The sequence below is a fragment of the Penaeus chinensis genome, chromosome 9 (genome assembly GCF_019202785.1).
Source record: "Penaeus chinensis breed Huanghai No. 1 chromosome 9, ASM1920278v2, whole genome shotgun sequence".
NCBI lineage: Eukaryota > Metazoa > Arthropoda > Malacostraca > Decapoda > Penaeidae > Penaeus > Penaeus chinensis.
In genome coordinates, this window is record NC_061827.1 from 24,014,149 (window position 1) to 24,034,148 (window position 20,000).

Genomic DNA, 20,000 nt, shown 5'->3' on the forward strand with positions numbered 1-20,000 from the left:
ACCCCTTCTCTCATCCACCTCCTACCCTTCCTCCCGCTACCCTCTATCCGTCTATCCGTCTTCTCCTACCCCCTCCTTCCTCCCCCACCTTTCTCCTACCTCCTCCTCCCCACCATCCGTCTCCTCCCCCTCCTACCAACCCCCGCAACACAGCACAAACCCCCCCTCCTCCCCCGTTCCTCCCTCGGCCTCCTGCCTCTCCTTGCCCCCCTCCCCCTCCCCCCGCAACACAACACACACAAGCCCATTGGGTCATTCCTTCTACGACCCTCCTGACGGGCAACTGGAAGGCGTTGGACCAGCCCGGAAAACCAATCTAACAAATGCATGCGGCCCATGTGTTCTTGCCCCCCCCCCCCCTCCCTTCCCTCCCCTTCCCCCATCCCCCTTGCCATCTTTCTCCTCCTCCTCCTCCACCTCCTCCTCCCCTCTTCTCCCCGCACCCTATCCTATCCCCTCCTCCCTACCTCACCCTATCCTTCTCCGCCCCCTTCTACCACCCTCCCTCCCCATCCCCTCGTCTCTCCCCTCCCCCTGCACCCTCCCCTCTCTCTCTTACGCTGACCGCTGACACAATTTATGGAAATGGCTGGTCTGGGCTGCCGCTGGTCTCGACGGACACCCACAGAACCCCCGGCCCGTGGGCGTGAGTTATGGGCGGCTCAGCTGGGTCCCTTCGTGGAGGAGGAGGAGGAGCAGGAGGAGGAGGAGGAGGAGGAGGAGGAGGAGGAGGAGGAGGAGGAGGAGGAGCAGGAAGAGGAGGAGGAGAAGAAGGAGGAAGGGGAAGAGGAGCTGGTGGAAGATGAGAAGAAGGAGGATCAGGGAGAGGAGGTGGTGGAAGGGGAGGAGGAAGAGGAGGAAGAGGAGGAAGAGGAGGAGAAGGAGGTGGAGCAAGAGGAAAGGGCGGAGGAGGAGGAAGAATAGATGGAGGGAGCAGTGGAGGAACATGAGTAGGTAGGAGAAGAATAAGTACAAGAAGTAGGAGGGATAAAAGAATGGAAATAAAGGAAGATATGAAAAAGAGACCAGCGGGTGAAGGAAAATTAAGAAAAAAAGAGCAGGGGAAAGAATGGAAATGAAAAGACGAGAGACGAAGAGGAGGAAGAGAATCGGGAAAAATGGAACGAGGGGGAAATTGTGATGACTAAAGAATAAGATAAAAAAGGAAAAGGAGCAGAACATCAAAAGTGGGTCATATAGAAAGAGGGGAAAAAAAAGAGGGAAAGAAAGAAAGAGGGAAAGAAAGAAAGAGGAAAAGAAAGCAAAAAAAAAAAAAAAAGCAAATGAAAAACTTGAAAAAACAACAACCCTACAATTTAAAAAAAAGGAAAAAAGGGAAAGAGGCAAAAATACGAACAAAAGCATACGAAGAGAGGCAAGAAGACCGGCTTGCAAGACTAGAGCAGAAGACGGAGAAGAAGCACTTGGTTAAGGAGGTGCTCTGAGAAAATCATGAGAGGAGTGACTGCTTTAGGGGGAGGAGGAGGAGGAGGAGGAGGAGGAGGAGGAGGAGGAGGAGGAGGAGGAGGAGGAGGAGGAGGAGGAGGAGGAGGAGGAGGAGGAGGAAGGGGAGGAGGAGGAGGAGGAGGAGAAGGAAGAGGAGAAGGAGAAGGAAGAGGAGGAAGAGGAGTGGGGAGGGGGAGGATGAAGAGGAGGAGGAAGAGGAGGAGGGAAGGGGGAAGAAGAGGGGGGAAGAAGGATGAATAGAGGGAAAGAAGAGGAAGGGAAGAAAGAAGATGGGGAGGGAGTGGAGAAGTGGAGAATGGGGGTACTGAAGAAGTGGAGGAGGAAGAGAAGAAGAAAGAGAAAAAATGGACGAGAAGAAGGAGAGGGATGGAGAAACGGGGGAGGACGAGTAAGAAGAGGAAGAGGAGAAGAAGGAGACAGAGGAAGTGAATAAGATAGAAGAAGAGAGGGAGGGCAGAGTATAGAGAAAGAGAAGTGGAAGGAGTGAAGAAGAATAAGGAATAAGAATGAGTTGAGAAGAAGAAAAACAAGAAATAGATGATATTGAAAAAGGAAAAAGGAATTCGAGGATAAGGGCAAATGCAAAGAAAATGACTCTGATGAATATGATGATGAAGACGAAAGGAAGGAGAAAGCTGAGGGTGAGCAGAAGGATGAGGATGAGGAGGAGAAGGAGGAGGAGGAGAAGGAGGAGAAGGAGGAGGAGGAGAAGGAGAAGGAGGAGATGGAGGAGGAGGAGAAGGAGGAGGAGAAGGAGGAGGAGGTGGAGGAGGAGGAATATGGCGAAGGACTGGAGGTTTAATAATGAATGAGCATAAATTTTGAAAGATGGGGTAAGAATAAAGATGAAAAGACGAAAAACAGAATAAGGAAAATATAATTTTACACTGACCGTTTTCTTTCAGTTGCTTGAAAGACCTGTGCTTGGGGTTAATTTGTTCAATATATAAACATGCAGAAGAGAATGAGGATAAATTCATTTCCAGAATTAGAAAGAAATACAGAGACAGAGAGAAATGGCTGGATATATATATATATATATAGAGAGAGAGATAAATAGGTAGATTTGTGAATAGATAGATAAATATATAAATCTGTAAATAGATAGATAAATTGACTGGTAGAGAGACAGATAGATTGAAAGTGCTATTGCCAAGTCATGAACATTGCAAAAATGCAACCCAGACAGCATACTCTTTCCACTCGCAAAGGGCTGTAAACTATTTGACAACTATTCGAAAATAGCATCTAAGAATTATTGAATAATCCAAAAGAAACTTTTAAAATATTTGGAAACAAAATGTGACCACAGACACGCACTCAAAGGGGGAAAAAGACAATTAAATGCATCTCAGCCTTAAGAAAAGAAGCAAAAATCAAGTAAATAAAAAATAAAAATAAAAAGATAAAAATTAAATACTGACAAATGATAAAGCAAAAGCCACCCTGCAGCCGTCCGGACACGTTCGGAAAATCCCGCCTCCAACATCAACAAACGCTCTCGAACATTTTCAAGGGCTGGATTCTGAACCCGTGTCTGGTTACACTTGAACAAGATATCTGCTTCATTATTCACCATGACGTCCTTATCTAATTACGCCTGTGTCCACACACCTTCCAGGATTTCTGGAATTCACAACTTTAGGGAAAACCAGAATATGGAAGCGGGTTTAATGTTTGGTTTAGTTTCCAACAGTCCGGCGACGCGACCGCTGTTTCCCGCCGGGGCTCCTCCTTCGGCTGCGCGTTCGAGTCCGAGCTCTGTTTGATCTTCTCTGCCTTTTTATTTCCATTCCCTTTTTTTCTGGTGTAGGCATCTGTGTATTGGTGTATTTTGGGATATTTATTTCTCATGTTAATGTCATCGTTATTTGTGGTTATTGTTATTGCTATTGCTATCATCGTCATCTTCCTTCTCCTCCTCCTCCTCATGATCATCATCTTGGATCATGATTTCCAGCACCATTACCATCCTCACCGTTATCATACTCACCATCACCGCCACCAGCCACCACAATCCAAACCACTACTAACCACAACCACCTCCACCGCCACCCTCATTATGAATCCGGACGAACACGGAGACGCGACGTATCCTTAAACACGATTTGCCGTCCGTCCCGCCATCCCGAAAGCACAGAGGCATTAGCGACGGCCTCTGCTTTGAGATCCTGTGATGCGCTTGTGATGCTCCGGGGCGTGTGCCTTGCTGGGAACGGGCGGCTTCCTCTTCGGTCATGGGGGGGGGGGGGGGGGCGAAGAGAGAGGAGGAGGAAGAAAAGGAAGAGGGAGAGGGAGGAGGAGGAGGAGAAGAAGAGGAGGAGGAGGAGGAAGAGGAGGAGGAGGGAGAGGGAGGAGGAGGAGGAGGAGGAGGCAGAAGAAGAGGAGGTGAAGAGGCTGAGGAAGAAGGAGGAGGAGGAGTAAAAGGAGGTGAAGAAGATGAGGAAGATGGAGGAGGGTGCGATGATGAGGGAGAGGAATCGGAGGGAGAGTATAAGGGATAAAAGGAGAAGAAAAACGAAGTGGAGAAGCTGAGTTAAAAGAAGGGAAAGAATATGAAGGAAAGAGAACCCGCAGGAGAAGAAAGACGAATTGAAAGAAACGATGAAGATAAGAAAACGAACAAAAAACAAGACGAAATGAGGACGGAGCAAAAAAGAAAGAAATAAAAAAAAGCGGAAAAATAAGAAAGGGAGGAAGAGGACTACGTAATATGTTATTCCCGGATCCCCGAAGACACGCTAACCGGCTCGGGGATGCTTATCCGAGGCTCGCCGCCGGAGGAGCCGCGGGAGGGAGAGAGGGAGAGGGAGAGGGAGAGGGAAGGAGAAGGACGCTGGGGAGGGCTGAGGAAGAGGGAGGGAGAACGAATGGAGGGAGAGAGGGGTGAATGGATGGACGGAGGGAGGAAAGACAAGAGAGAGAGTCAGAAAGAGAGAGAGAGAGAGAGAGAGAGAGAGAGAGAGAGAGAGAGAGAGAGAGAGAGAGAGAGAGAGAGAGAGAAAGAGAGAGAGAGAGAGAGAGAGAGAGAGATAAATATAGATAGATAGATAGATAGATAGAGTGAGAGAGAGAAAGAGAGAGAGAGAGAGAGAGAGAGAGAGAGAGAGAGAGAGAGAGAGAGAGAGAGAGAGAGAGAGAGAGAGAGAGAGAGAGAGAGAGAGAAAGAGAGAGAGAGAGAGAGAGAGAAAGAGAGAGAGAGAGAAGAGAGAGAGAGAGAGAGAGAGAGAGAGAGAGAGAGAGAGAAAGAGAGAAAGAGAGAGAGAGAGAGAGAGAGAGAGAGAGAGAGAGTGAGAGAGAGAGAGAGACAAAAAGAATGTGTTGTAAATAATCGGTGATTTTGTTATTAGTCTGTGAATAAAAAATATTGTTCTCGTCAAATTCTAAATAACGTCAATGATAATAACTGTTCCCGTGTTTCTCCTTCTCCTCTCTCCTAATAATCCTCAACGGCAAAATCAAAGCCTGCACCTACACCGCCGCCCACGCCCAGGGAAGCATAGCATACATCCTTATCCTCACAGCATCTGCATTACCCCCCACCCCCCCTCCCCACCGTACACTACCTAACCTGAATACCTCCATAAATCAACAACAGATTTAATAAGTAAACGAAAGACAGCATCCAGAAAACCGGTTAAAAGAAAGGGAGAAAAGCAGAAGAAGAACTGAAAACAACGAAGACGATCAAAAAAAGAAAAAAAGAAGAAAAAGAAGCATAAAGCAAACAAAGAAGAAAAATTAAACAAACGAAAAATAACAAAAGAAAAATCGAGAAAGAAAAACGAAAGAAAGGAAAAGAGAGAGAGAGAGAAGACCGTTACAGATTACTGTTCAAAATTCAAACTCCCCTTGCGCGGAACGGGAGTCTTTGTCTAATTAGTGATGGCGGACTCTTCATTAAAGAAACTCCAGACGGCCCCGGGCCCTCCACCCCAGCGGAATTGGTGGCGGGGGAGGGAAGGGGAAGGAGGGAGGGAAGGAAGAGCGGAAGGGAGCAAGGAGGGAGGGAAGGAGGAAGGGAAGGGGGGGAGGAGGGAGGGAAGGAGGAGGGGAAGGGAACAAGGAGGGAGGGAAGGAGGAGGGGAAGGGAGCGAGGAGGGAGGGAAGGAGGAGGGGAAGGGAGCGAGGAGGGAGGGAAGGAGGAGGGGAAGGGAGCGAGGAGGGAGGGGATGATAGAGGCTTTGACGGGTGGAGAGGATAGGAAGGAGGGAGGGGGAGAAGGGAGGGAGGAAAGGATGGAGGGGAAGATTGGGGATTTGAGAAATGGAGGAGGGATGGGGAAGGGAGGAGGGGGAAGGGAAGAAGGAATAGATGGAGGAAAGGATGGAGGCTGTGAGGGGTGGAGCGGAAGGGAATGAGGAAAAGAAAGGAAAGAAGAAGGAAAAGAGAGAGGAAAGAGAGGAGGAGGAGGAGGAGGAGGAGGAGAGGAGCGAAAGGTGGAAGGAAGGATGGAAACTTTGGAGGGAAGAAGAACTGTCAGGATGGAAGACAGAGGGGGAGCAGGAAGGAAGGATGGAGGAGTAGGAGGGAAACTTGGAGTGGAGGAAGGGAGGGAGGGAAGGAAGAAGGGAGGTTTATGCAAAGAGGGAGGGACGGTGTGAGGGAAGAGGGATGGATAAAAGGGAGGTAGAGAAGAGAAAAGGGAGGGAGGGAAGGATAGGAAAATGGAGAAAGGAACGGGAAGGAGAGAAGATCAAGAGGGAAAAAGACAAGGGATAAAGGACAAAGGAAAATGTGAGTGATAAGTGACCGAATAAAATGAGATCTGATATATAAGAAACATAAACCTGTGAGGGATTGAGATAAATGTAGAAAATCGGAGATAAGGCGAAACGCAGAAAAGATGAAAAGAAATGGGAAAGGGAGAAGGAAAAGCAGCTCGCCAAGAAGACGACGATAAAGCTAAGGAAGACATAAACTTAACGTAAGAAAGACACCAATGAAGAAAGAAATGAGAATATGAAAGTCCATAAAATAGACGAATGAAACAAGGAAATAAAGGGCAAAAGACGAAGAAGGTCAAGAATAAGGACATAAAAGGAAAACGGGCTGCAATAAACCTCAAAATGTTCTCTTAGTTTGCATAAACCGACAAACACACACGCAAGCACAGAGAGCATAAAGACACAGCGCCATTTAACCTCGAAGTAATGAGATCATCGGTGATCAGGCGGTCCAGTAATTACTTCCATGATTAGTCTTGGGCGCTAAAGATACTCAGAACGACCGATCAGAGCGTTTATGGCCAGGGGAGATACAAGCCCTCCGGAATGCAGAACTATCGGCATATATTTATAAATTAATTAAAATCAGTAGTAAGAATGTAATAGATGAATAAGCAAAAATGGCATCTAAGTCCCCTGTCCGTGTGGATTAAATCCTCCTCCAAGAGGAAGTCTTATTTTCTTGCCTTTATTTCCAAAAGAGAGGAGATAGCCCAGAATAATGGCTGAAGCATGGAAGTATATTATTGGTGCTTCCCGTCTGCAGGGTACGGAATCACCTACTGCCACTCTCAGTTACTGCTGGAGTAAGAGCCTCTAACACAGATTAGATTCTGCGAAAACCAATAAAGTCTTTCTGATTGGCTATAAGGAGCGAGCGAGGAAACAATCACAGACTCTCAGAACCGGCCCGGGAAGGTTACTGCGTCCCAACCACCTCAACTGTGACTTATGTCGACAGGAACAGGTCGCTGAGTCAGCCATTTTCTAGGTTAATTTTTGAGCCCGTCGTATTTCCATCACTCAGCCTGGCGAGCAGGACCGTTATTTAACCTTAATTCTCCTTATCCAAGCATATCCGAGCAGGGATAAACGGATTATGTCTCCCGGCCGAAGTCAATTGTTCAAGGAAACGGACTCGGCTGATTGTCTCGTTGGAACGGTAATCGAGCACGTGATTGGTTCTTGGCTCGGACATTAAGACAAAATGGCGGCAATCTAGGCGGCAAACTGCGGCAAGACCTCGGCCCGATTTTTCTCCCTCTACATCACACATTTTCTTTTTTTTTATTCTCCTTTATTTTTACAACTTGGGATTTTTTTCTGGAATAAAAGAAAGAGGGAATTCAACTGGGTGTTGTTCAATGTCGGTACAATTCCTTGTTTCACTCCTCTCGCTCTCTCTTCCTATCTCCCTCTTTCTCTTTTTTCTTTACCATCTATTCTTATCTTCTTCAACTACTTTGCTTTTCTTTGTATCCTTTCCAAGCTTTTCCTTTTTATTCCCCGACTTCGGATTCCTCTGAGCCTCAACCTTTGAAATAGTGTCTAACCTGAGATCGAGTCGGGGGAGAGTGGGAGGGGTGGGGGTTAGGTGGGGGTTAGCGTCTGGGGAAGGAAGGAAGAGAGCGGATGAGGAAGGGAGAAGGGAATAAGGGAAGAGGATAGAAAGGATGGGGGAGGAGGGAGGAGCGGAGATGAGGAAGGAAGGGAGGAGGAAGGGAAGAAGGGTGAGGAAAAGAGGGAGGAATGGAGGAAGGAGCGGACGGAAGGAAAGTGGGGAGGAGGGAGGAAGGGACGGAAGGACGGAAGGACGGAGGAGGAGAGAAAGGAGGGAGGAGGGAAAGAAGGAGGGAACGGAAGGAGGGAGGAGGGAAAGAAGGAGGGAACGGAAGGAGGGAGGAGGGGAGGAAGAAAGGAGGAGGAGGAAGCAATGTTATGGCTGGTTGTTGTATATTAATGGCCGCTCCGAACACCTGTAACCCTCTCCTTTCCTCCCCCCTCCCCTCCTCCCTCCCCTTCCCCGCTGGTCGTGCGAACCGCCCTAACGACAGGTGAATGTGGTCGTAGCCCGTGGTAGTTACTCTGCTCGCACGCAAACCGGGGGAGTGTTTGCATTTTGGTTTCCTGCGCCGCCCGTGCTGTTGCTCTTCCCGTGTGGGCGTGGGCGGTGTTGTTTTCGTTCCTTGTGTTCTAGCGATCGTGTTCTTCAGTCCTGGAACGTCTGCTTGTCGAATCCTTGGCTTTAGAGACGCCCCCGAGGCAAATAAAGGTAACCTTTAGCCCACATAATACCTTCAGCACACACCGGTAATACACATATATCAGCCATAACACACACGCACAACATCCATAACACCCATAATCCACAAACTTGCCAGCCATAACATGCACATAACACTTATAACACGCATGCATAACACCCATAACCCACACATATAACAACCATAACACACAGGCACCCCAGACACACATATCACGTGCATATCCCGCCCGTACGATGCACGCCGTCATGAGGTGAGCTCAGCCACATATTCTCACAGCAAACAGCGCATGCCACTGTTTGTACCATTGATAGTGACAGTCATGCAATGGCTGTCAGATTGCGTCTGTCACATGCACGATGTTCCTCCTCAGCTGCCGGCGTGCAAGGCGGGAATTTGAAGGGAGCTCCTGCTGGCTGCGGCCTCTTCAAGAAAGGGATTTAATGCGTGGGTTCCGTGTGTGTGTGTGTGTGTGTGTGTGTGTGTGTGTGTGTGTGTGTGTGTGTGTGTGTGTGTGTGTGTGTGTGTGTGTGTGTGTGTGTGACTGCTGCAGAGGAACTCATTTTTTTCTTTTGTTTTGTAAAGCTTAATTTATTCAAGTTTTTCTATTTTTTGAACGTGATTATTGAAATGCATTAATCATTTTTTCAGCTATTTGATAACATTTACACTAGACATATTCACGGCAATTGTTTATCTTTAACTTATTTTGATAAGGCATTCATACATTTATTGTTAGTTATCTATTATATGTAATTTATTTCATGAAAATTAAACAAGCGTATATATATATATATATATATATATATATATATATATATATATATATATACCTATACATACATATGTGTGTGTGTATTTTTACACCATTATATAGAAAATAGCTATGCAGATATACAGTGAAATCCTATAGAAATGAGCAGATAATTCTCCATTTGGATTCAGATAAGGATTTGTATTCACACATACAAACAGATAAGGGTGTTAAAAAGTGACTATAAACGATAGATGATGTAGATATTTAAGCAGAGGGAGCAAATTTACAGAAACTTATGCATAAATTTACAACGGCACTGATCAGCGAATCGAATCGGACTCGAAACTGGGATTCCGATCCTGTCCGAAGCCGATTCGAACTTGGCCGATTTACAAGCCGTCATGTCACGTGACTGACAAGACGTCACTTCCGGCTGACGACCAAAATGGCGGACCAGAGACTTACTTTAGATTATACAAAGTCAATATGCAGCGAAGAGGAAGAAGAAGAAGAAGAAGAAGAAAAAAGAATTGAAGCGAATGCTAGAGAAAGGAGAATGGATACAGAAGGTTGCGAATAAAGAGGTGTCGTTTATACTGTTTTTTAAGACAAAGAAACAGTGGGAAAAATTGTGATCAGAATATTATCATGAATTATATCATTATTTTTTCTAGATAATATTGTGTAACTGATCGCAAGTTATGTATTGCAAATAATACTTTCAATACAAACTCCCCCTCCTTTGCAACAGTCCTCGCTTTCACCTAAAGTCAAATAGAAAAAAATAGCTTGTCACGACACGCGCTATGAGAACTGTTCGCAACACTGAATCAACATTGCAAACAGCCTCTCGTATTCTCACTTGCAATAAGCCCGGATCGAAAATGCATTTCCCTTGCAACAAGAAGGCAGTTTGAGGTGCAGCTTTACGAGAGAGAGAGAGAGAGAGAGAGAGAGAGGGAGAGGGAGAGGGAGAGGGAGAGGGAGAGAGAGAGGGAGAGGGAGAGGGAGAGGGAGAGGGAGAGGGAGAGAGAGAAAGCAACATCGAGAAGAGCCGATGAGAAGATGGGGAAGAAAGAAAAGGGAAATAAAGATGAAGAACAAAGAACAAAAGAACAAAGAAATGAGGAAGAGAGTAAAAGAAAATGAAGAAGGAAATGGGGGGAAGGAAACAATGACGAATGAAAAAGGGAGAAGGAAATGATGAAGCAAAAGAAAAAGGAAGAAACGAATGTAATATTAGTGCATCGCGAAGCACACAAAAAGGGAATAACAGAAGCAAATAAAACATTTTCAATCCGATAAAACAGAGAATGACAAAGATGGACACCCCAAGCGCTGCCTCCGCTACTTTCACGTCCGCACTTTGCCTCGTCCTCGAGTTTGATCAAAAGGGCTTGATAGGAGGGTGGAAGGCGGGGGGGGGGGGGGGGGGGTAGGATGGCCTTTGATCCTTCCTCTCCACCTCCTCCCCCCCCCTGTAGTTTCCCCTCTTTCCCCATCCCCCCTTATTGCCTCCCCCCCACTCTCTCTCTCTCTCTCTTTTCTCCCAATTTCCCCTCCTCTCTCCTCTTTCCTATCCTCTCTCCTCTCCGTCTCCCTCCCCTTTCCCCTCCTCTCTCCTCTCTCTCCCCTTTACCCTCCTCTCTCTCCCCTTTCTCTTCTCTCTTTCACTCTCTCCCCTTCTCCCACTCCCGTCCTCTCTCCCCTTTCTCCTCCCTCTTTCTCTCTCTTCCCTTCTCCCCCCCTCCTATCTCCCCTTTCTCCTCCCTCTTTCTCTCTCTCCCCTTCTCTACCCCCCTTCTCTACCCACCTTCTCTCTCCCCTTTCTCCTCCCTCTTTCTCTCTCTCCCCTCCCCTCCCCCCCCACCCACCTCTCTCCCCGTGTTAAATCGGTCTTGCTCGATCAACCTTGTAAAACCTGCAAGAACAAACTGTTGACTTTACAACTTTCGGACACGCCTGCCGAGGAGGAGGAGGAGGAGGAGGAGGAGGAGGAGGAGGAGGAGGAGGAGGAGGAGGAGGAGGAGGAGGAGGAGGGGGAAGGGGAGGAGGAGGGGGAGGAGGAGGGTGAGGAGGAGGTGGTGGAGGTAGAGGAGGAGGGGGAAGAGGAAGGGGAGAAGGAGGAGGAGGAGGAGGAGGAGGAGAAGGAGGAGGAGGAGGAGGAGGAGGAGGAGGAGGAGGAGGAGGAGGAGGAGGAGGAGGAGGAGGAGGAGGGGGAGGAGGAGGTGGTGGAGGCGGAGGAGGAGGGGGAAGAGGAAGAGGAGGAGGAGGGGAAGGAGGAGAAGGAGGAGGGGTTGGAGGAGAGGGAGGAGGAGGAAGAGGAGGAAGGGAGAAAGGGTAGTGGGAGGAGGAGGAGGACAAGGGCGAGGACTAAAAAGAGGAGGAAAGAGAGGAGGAGGAGGAGGAGGACTAAGAGGAAGGGTAAGAAAGCGAGGAGGAGGAGGAATAAGAAGAGGAGGAAAAGGGGGAAGAGGTAGAGAAAGAAGAGGAGAAAGAAGAGTTGAAAGAGAAGGGGGAGGAGGAGGTGATGGAAGAGGAGGAGGAAGAGGAAGGGGGGGAAGGGGAGGAGGTGGAGGAGTAAGAAGAGGTGGAAGAGGAGGAGGAGGAGGAGGAGGAGGAAGAGAGAGTGTAGCACAGGAGGGTGAAAGAGGAGGAAGGGGAGGAGGAGGAGAAGGGTAAGAAAAAGAAGGACGGATGATTGAGAGCAAGAGAAAGGAAAACCCAGAGAAATGAGAAAAGAAAAGGCAACAAGAATAGAGAAGCGAAAGGAGAAAGAACTAAGCATAACCTAAACCCTATTTACCCCTCCCCCCCTTTGCCCTCCTCCCCTTTAACCCCCCCTCCCCTCCTTTGCCCTCCTCTTTCCCTCCCCCTCCTTCCTCCACCCCCCCCTCCTTTCACTAAGCTTGCAACTCGCCATTATGACCCTAAACTCACGTCATCACAAGAGTCATAATGGGAAGACAGGAGAGCTGGTGTCTGCAACTTCAATTAGGGGAGTAGGGAGAAGGAAGGAAGGGGAGGAAGGAGGGAAGGAAGGAAGGAAGAGAAGGAAGGGGAGGAAGGAGGGAAGGAAGGAAGGAAGAGAAGGAAGGGGAGGAAGGAGGGAAGGAAGGAAGGAAGAGAAGGAAGGGGAGGAAGGAAGGGGAGGAAGGAGGGAAGGAAGGAAGGAAGAGAAGGAAGGGGAGGAAGGAGGGAAGGAAGGAAGGAAGAGAAGGAAGGGGAGGAAGGAGGGAAGGAAGGAAGGAAGAGAAGGAAGGGGAGGAAGGAAGGGGAGGAAGGAGGGAAGGAAGGAAGGAAGAGAAGGAAGGGGAGGAAGGAGGGAAGGAAGGAAGGAAGAGAAGGAAGGGGAGGAAGGAAGGGGAGGAAGGAGGGAAGGAAGGAAGGAAGAGAAGGAAGGGGAGGAAGGAGGGAAGGAAGGAAGGGGAGGAAGGAAGGGGAGGAAGGAGGGAAGGAAGGAAGGAAGAGAAGGAAGGGGAGGAAGGAGGGAAGGAAGGAAGGAAGAGAAGGAAGGGGAGGAAGGAGGGAAGGAAGGAAGGAAGAGAAGGAAGGGGAGGAAGGAGGGAAGGAAGGAAGGAAGAGAAGGAAGGGGAGGAAGGAGGGAAGGAAGGAAGGAAGAGAAGGAAGGGGAGGAAGGAAGGGGAGGAAGGAGGGAAGGAAGGAAGGAAGAGAAGGAAGGGGAGGAAGGAGGGAAGGAAGGAAGGAAGAGAAGGAAGGGGAGGAAGGAGGGAAGGAAGGAAGGAAGAGAAGGAAGGGGAGGAAGGAAGGGGAGGAAGGAGGGAAGGAAGGAAGGAAGAGAAGGAAGGGGAGGAAGGAGGGAAGGAAGGAAGGAAGAGAAGGAAGGGGAGGAAGGAAGGGGAGGAAGGAGGGAAGGAAGGAAGGAAGAGAAGGAAGGGGAGGAAGGATGGAAGGAAGGAAGGGGAGGAAGGAAGGGGAGGAAGGAGGGAAGGAAGGAAGGAAGAGAAGGAAGGGGAGGAAGGAGGGAAGGAAGGAAGGAAGAGAAGGAAGGGGAGGAAGGAAGGGGAGGAAGGAGGGAAGGAAGGTAGGAAGAGAAGGAAAGGTGAAAAGAGCAGAAGAAAGAGGGCGAAAGATGGAAGGAGAAAGCAGATAAAAGTAAGAGAAGGATGAGGAAGAACCGAAGCGAGATAGATAGATATATAGATAGATCGATGGATAGATAGATAGATAGATAGATAGATAGATAGATAGATACATAGATAGATAGATAGATAGATAGAGAGAGAGAGAGAGAGAGAGAGAAAGAGAGACAGGCAGACAGAGAGAGAGAGGATTGTGGAACGAGAAGGTAGAGAGAGAAAAAAACAACAACAACACAAACAAAAGAAGAAATAAAACTATAAAAAGAAAAGAAAAAGAAAAAGGAAACGCATCTTCTCCCTTCCCCCTCCCCTCTCCCCACTACTTAACCCCCTTCTCCCTCCCCCTCCCCCCCTCCCCCCCTCTCCGACGTCGCGCCAAGCCTACTTCGAAGCTTCAGTCGCCGCTTGCTTCGAGGGGAACCGGGCTGGACCGAAGGAAACCGGGAGACGTGAACCGGTGCGGAGCAGGGAAGCGGAGGGCCACTGGGGGAGGAGGAGGGGGGGAGGATGAGAGGAGGGGGGGAGGCGAGAAATGGAAGGAGGGAGGGAAGGAGGGAGGGAAGGACGAAAGCAAGGAGGGAGGGAAAGAGGGAGAGAAGGAATGAGGAAAGAGGGAGGGAAGGAGGGCGGGAAAGAGGGAGGGAAGGAGGGCGGGAAGGAGGGAGGGAGGGTGAGGAGTGAAGGAGAGGAAAAGGACGAAGAGACGGGAGGAAGAAGGGGAAGGAGAAGGAAAGGAAAAGGGGGAAAACGAAGGAAATATTAAAAGGAGAAAGATGGAAGGAAGGAGGGAAAAGAGAGAAAGAGAAACGAGGAAAGGAAAGAGAAATCATCGAGGGAGAGAAAAGGAAGAGGAGGGAAGGAGAAAGGAGGGGAGGGAGAAGGAAGGGAATAAAGTAGGAGAGAAACGCGAGAATAAGGAAGAAGAGGAAGGAAGGAATGGGGGGGAGAGGTAGGGTGGGGCTGCTAATCACTGTGGTCCGTTTCATTAGTTAGATTAAACCTGCATTTGATATTTTACGGAGAGAGAGAGAGAAAGGAAGAGAGATTGAGAGAGAAAGAGGGAGAGAGAGAGAAAGGAAGAGAGAGAGAGAGTGAGAGAGTGAAAGAGAGAGAGAGAGAGAGAGAGAGAGAGAGAGAGAGAGAGAGAGAGAGAGAGAGAGAGAGAGAGAGAGAGAGAGAGAGAGAGAGAGAGAGAGAGAGAGAGAGAGAGAGAGAGAGAGAGAGAGAGAGTGGGAGAGAGTATAAAAACGAAAAGGGTATCAAACGAAAAAAGCAAATACAAATCAACAGAAAGGAAAGTCATAAAAAAGGAAGACACCCAAAACAAAAATAAAAACAAAAACTAAATACTGATAATATATTCAAAAATAAAATACCTCCAAAATATAAAATACAAATTCTAGAAGTAAAAAAAGAAAAATTAATTCAAAGTAAAGATAAAATCAGTAAAAATAATTTATCTCAAAAAAGAGTCAAAGAAAAGACGCCGCCAAAGCCAAAAAAAAAAAAAAAAACGAACAAAAAAACAAAAAACGTCCGACATGCGCAGCGGTGACAGTTGCCAAACGCGCAATATTGAGAGCGAGGCGAGCGGACAGACTGAGGCAAGCGACATGTCTTTATTGTGAAGTTATGACAGCGAAAGCCTCCCCGCCGATGGAACAGAGCCTGTATTCATCAGCGGAAGTGCTGGACAGCTCTGTCTCTCCAAAATCATTTTTATTATCCCCCCCCCCCCAGCACCCGGTTCTTCTATCTGCTCTCTCTCTCTCTCTCTCTCTCTCTCTCTCTCTCTCTCTCTCTCTCTCTCTCTCTCTCTCTCTCTCTCTCTCTCTCTCTCTCTCTCTCTCGCTCTCTCTCTCTCTCGTTCTCCTCCTCCCCCTTTTTTTTTCATTTCTGGGTGTTTGGGTTGAAGAGGAGGGGAGGAGGATGGGAGGGGGAGGGGAGGGGGGGGGAAGGGGGAGGAAAGAGGGGAAAGAGGGAAGGGGAAGGGAAAGGTATTTTGTTGCATATTTATTTCTCTCTCTCTACTGTGCACTGTTTTTTGTTGTTGTTCTTTCTATTGTTATCATTATTGTTATTATCATTGTTATTGTTATTGCTATTATTATTATTATTGTTATTATTGTTATTATTGTTATTATTATTACTATTATTATCATTATTTTTGTTGCTGTTATTGTTTTTATTATTATTATTATTATTATTATTATTATTATTATTATTATTATTATTATTGTTATTATTATTATCATTATTTTTTATTGTTGTTTTTGTTATTTTTATTGGTAGTAGTATTACCATTATCCTTATAGTGATAATAATGATAGTCTTTATTATTATTATGATAATCATCATAATTATTTTAGTATCCTTATTACTACCACTATCATTATCATCATCATCATTACTATTATTGTTATGATTATTATTATCATTCTTATTCTTAGTATCATTACAAGTAGTAGCATTACTTATAAATCCCGTTATTGTAATTACCACTTCTAACGCAAGTGTCATATTCGTTAGCATTATCAACTAAAATTATGGAACATAATAAGTACTTTGATAAATTAAGTTTTTTTTTTCACTCCATAATGTTCTTAATGATGCTTTATCATTAGATCTATCAATGTTTATTATTAGTACAAGGTGTATCTGTATTGTCCTTGCCATCACTATGATACTCAGTATTGATCCATTATAACTTGCCAAAAACTTTTTCTGCCTTGCCCGCGGGCCTCTAACCCCCCCCCCCCTCTCCCGCAGTAGGCAAGCTGGAGTCGTCGCCGAAGTGGTCGTCGGCCGCCCCCGCCACCTCCGCCCCCGGGGCAGGCAGCGGCGCCGGGGGGTGCAGCTCCCCCCTCACCGCCCTGGAGCGCCCTTCGTCCTGTCCCTCCCCCGTCCCCTCACCACCCTCACCGCCCACTCCGCCCACTCCGTGCACCACGGCGGCAACGTGGGCATCCACTCCAGCATGGGCGGCATGCAGCAGGGCAGCCACCCCCCGCCGCCCCCACCCCCCTTCTCGCTCCTCAACCACACCGTCAACAACTACATGCTCCCCGACCCTACCAAGAGCAACCTCATCTCGCAGCTCTTCTGAACCGCCTCCGACCTGACGCTGCAACCAACGCCGCTGCCAACCCCCCCCGCCACCACCCCTGCCCCCGCCGCCACCGCCGCCGCTGGCCAGCGCTACCGCGTCCGCCACAGACAGACGCCGGCCGCGCCTTCGCCCTCGACGAGTAGTGCCACCTCCTTGATATCCGATCCCTATCAGTACTATCACCACTACTACCAGAGTCGGCAAGACCCGTACGACCTCTATAACGACTGCCAGGCGAACAATGACCCCTCGGCGTTCCCAAGTACCACCCGATACCGCAGATAACCAGTCAGCGCAACGGCTAGAGACAGTAGACAACCCTCCCCCACCATACGCCTCCCCTTCAGGAGCCTACTCAGTGGCGGTTCACCGAGCAAGAAATGCTGTATCATTCCCTTTCTCCAGCGCGCGATGAAGCCTCTCACAGAGGAACCTGAAGCCGACGTCCCTCAGACTCGCTTCTCCTTCTCTCTCTTCTACAAGGACCACGCCTGCACAGAGAGAGAGAGAGAGAATGGAGAGAGGGAGAGGGCGGCGAGAGAGTCAGCTCCGAGTATATTCCACGAGCTGCAGCAGCAACGCAGAAAGGACACCCTCCATTCCCTTTCCCCGACAGGCTACGACGTGGCAGCGAGTGTTAACAGGTCTATAGATTTATATAACGTATCTGTTCCCTCTCCCGTTCTCCATAAGAAAACAGCGGGACAACCAGCAGTGTTGTTTTAAAGACGGCATTTTACAGAACCGAGTTGTATAAACACTAAATCCTGTAGCCATTGTTTTTTTCTTGAAGATGAAGGTCAATTAAAGGAATGATTATGTGCCCCGTAATGACCTTGGAGAAAGAAAGAGAGACTTTGAGCTGGGCCAAGGCCCACAATGACCTTGGATTGGCCTTCGCTTGGACAAATCTACATAGACTGATTATATACTGTACATAGATTCGCCTATTACTGTGTTCTCAAACCATACTTTTAAGTATTACGTGTATGCATGTGCGTGTTATGACGGTCTGCGTAGGTGCACATGTACGTATGAGGGTAACATGAGAGTACTTTCGAAACTCTCACATCCGGACGTCTGATGTTGTAATGTCCCTTTAGGAAAAGACGTTTTTGAAGTGCAAATACGGCTAGAAAAACGGCCGATTTTTGCGTTTCGTTCATGGGGTTATTTTTGTGACTTACGTGTTGTACATAGGAGTTCTATATGAGTTGTGAGTTAGTGTATTGAAAACTTGTATTTTTTTTTCGTTTGTTAAACCAACAGACGAGTTTATCATACCTGTCTTGTTTCTCAAAAAATAGTTTCCCCTGTTGCGGAAACTGGCGATCTTTTTTTCTATCGTTCCATTTAACTACAGGGAAAACGGGGGAAAAATCATATATTTTTTCCTTTCTTTTAACAATATCTAGTCTCGTGTGCAAGTGCAGTTGCGTGTTTGCGTGAGTGAATTTCCTTTTTTGCGTGGACTCGGCATATATTGCTCAGTCTCACTGTCCAGACGTAGAGATAACAAAAGAGAGAAAAAAATCATTAGCATAGAGTGGGACAGTCACCATAGATTCGTTTAGTTGCGCCTTTGTTTACCCTCCAGAATTGAGAGAAATTTCCATATTTGTAAATAACAGAATATCTGAACCTCGGTAACCACATTAAAGAATCTCTCTATCGTTCGTTCTTCATGTTCTCCGTTTCTTCTTCCATTCCCTTTTCCTTCTTTCTAATCCTTACCAACTCTTGTTTTTTTTCTTTTACTCTTTCCCTTTCAGTTTCACTTTTCAACAAGTTTCAGGTCTCCGTTTTCTCCCGACCGGAGCACTTATTCTAGTCTTTCGAAAACTAGTCATTTACGGACAAAGAAAACGAAACTAAAAAAAAAAGAAAAGAATAGATTTGATCCCAATTTTTAGATTTACAATTTGCAAATTTTCCAATACGCAGTGGTTGTTCAGTGTGCAAAGTACTGTTTCTGTATGATATTTAAAACAAAATGTACTAAATAATTTTACGTACTTTAGAGAGTTAGAGAAGCAAAGAAGGTTTAGGTCAGAGAACCGACCTACCCCGAGAAAAGAGAGAAAAAAAAAGAGAGAAAATCCCTCGTAAGTCCCTATTGTAAATCCCTTTTGCCCGAGAGCTTCTTGTAAATATTATCAATATATCAAGTGGAATATTTCCATTCATTACAAACAATCACCAACTCCCTTCCCTCATCCCCCCACCCCCCCCCAAAAAAAAAAAAAAATATGATAAACATGTTAATTACTTGTATAAAAAAAACCTCACCATGGAGAGAGCCTTGTTTTAATGATATTTATTTATTATCTTTATACATTTATCACTCATTATTTCCCTCCCATTATTAGGCTTGCTGAATATTGGCTTGTGGCTCGTAGGCTGTAGTTTCATGATCAATGTTCTAATTTCATCTCATTCTCTTCCTTATTCTTATTACCGCGTGTGTTTCCCTGTTTTCCAGCCCTCTCTCTGTAGTCAGGTTTAAGTATTTATTAAGTGAAGTTGTGAAAGCAATTATGATGCTCTTGTGACTTTTTTATGAATCCACTGTGTGATAATGACAAATTCAAACAAAAAAAAGAGAGATGATAATGATAATGATAATGATAATTATGATATTTGAATTTTCATATCAATAGCGGCCATGGTGCGGGAACCTTAGTATGTGCGAATTTTAGTGGCTAGAGAGAAAGTAAGTCAAAGAGAAAGAAAATGGGAGAAAGATAGAGAGAACATTCTTTTTATTATGTGAATACTAGAGTGAAGGAGAAGAAGAAATAGAAAAGAAAGAAAGAAGACATACCCGAGAGGAAGGAGAGGGTAGGAAGAGAATAATGATATTCGAAACGCCTTTGGACCAAAAACAGAGATGGCTCCGTAGGCCCATCTCAACAGAAAATAAAAAAACTTGGGCAGTCGAGTTGGCTCTTATCAAACAGCCTATCTCCCTATTTATGCCTCTCTCCATTTTTCTCCCATGAATTCACTACTGTAAATATGCAACGTTAGTGATAAATCCGACCTTGTAATGATGTTGACAATAATATTTATCATTTTACGTTTTGAACACGTTTTTTTTTCTCTCTCGAGTTCCGTTTTCTTTCGTTTTCTAAAGGTACCGATTCATGGCCGACAATGTTATTATTTCTTCTCATGTATATCGTATATTTCCGATTATCAACCACAAGCTTCTATGTAACTAAGATGTGCGTGTATTACTGGAGATGGATCACCTTCTGTAATAAAATAAATAAATATGTGACACGGTTGTTTTCCTATTACCACTTCCTTGAGTAATGAAATATGGCGTAAGGTATGCGTGGACTGTATTTTTTGTTTAACAAGAACAGGAATTGATAAAAATTCTTCTAACGTTCACGACTGTAATAAAGGTGAATATAACAACACGTTCAAAGACATCGAAAGAGCATTTGGATAACGATAATATTTGTATTGGTAATATTAGATATAGATATAGATATAGATATAGATATAGATAGATAGACATTGTGAAAGCAGTACGAATAATGTTAACAACAACAGTGATAAAAA

General features: G+C 46.4%; 2 protein-coding genes across 2 annotated transcripts in view; both read left to right on the forward strand.

Annotated features, from left to right (window-relative positions):
- LOC125028721 (paired mesoderm homeobox protein 2A-like) overlaps positions 1-3,018 on the forward strand; it is a 109,538-nt gene extending 106,520 nt beyond the window's left edge. The window contains exon 6 of the mRNA XM_047618201.1: positions 2,984-3,018. Within this exon, the coding sequence (XP_047474157.1) occupies positions 2,984-3,018 (35 nt within the window). The remainder of the gene's footprint in view (positions 1-2,983) is intronic.
- Positions 3,019-16,668: 13,650 nt separating this feature from the next.
- LOC125028722 (probable serine/threonine-protein kinase clkA) overlaps positions 16,669-20,000 on the forward strand; it is a gene marked incomplete at its 3' end in the record, with an annotated part of 52,976 nt that continues 49,644 nt past the window's right edge. Inside the window, exon 1 of the mRNA XM_047618202.1 lies at positions 16,669-16,812. Coding sequence (XP_047474158.1) covers positions 16,669-16,812 — 144 coding nt within the window. The remainder of the gene's footprint in view (positions 16,813-20,000) is intronic.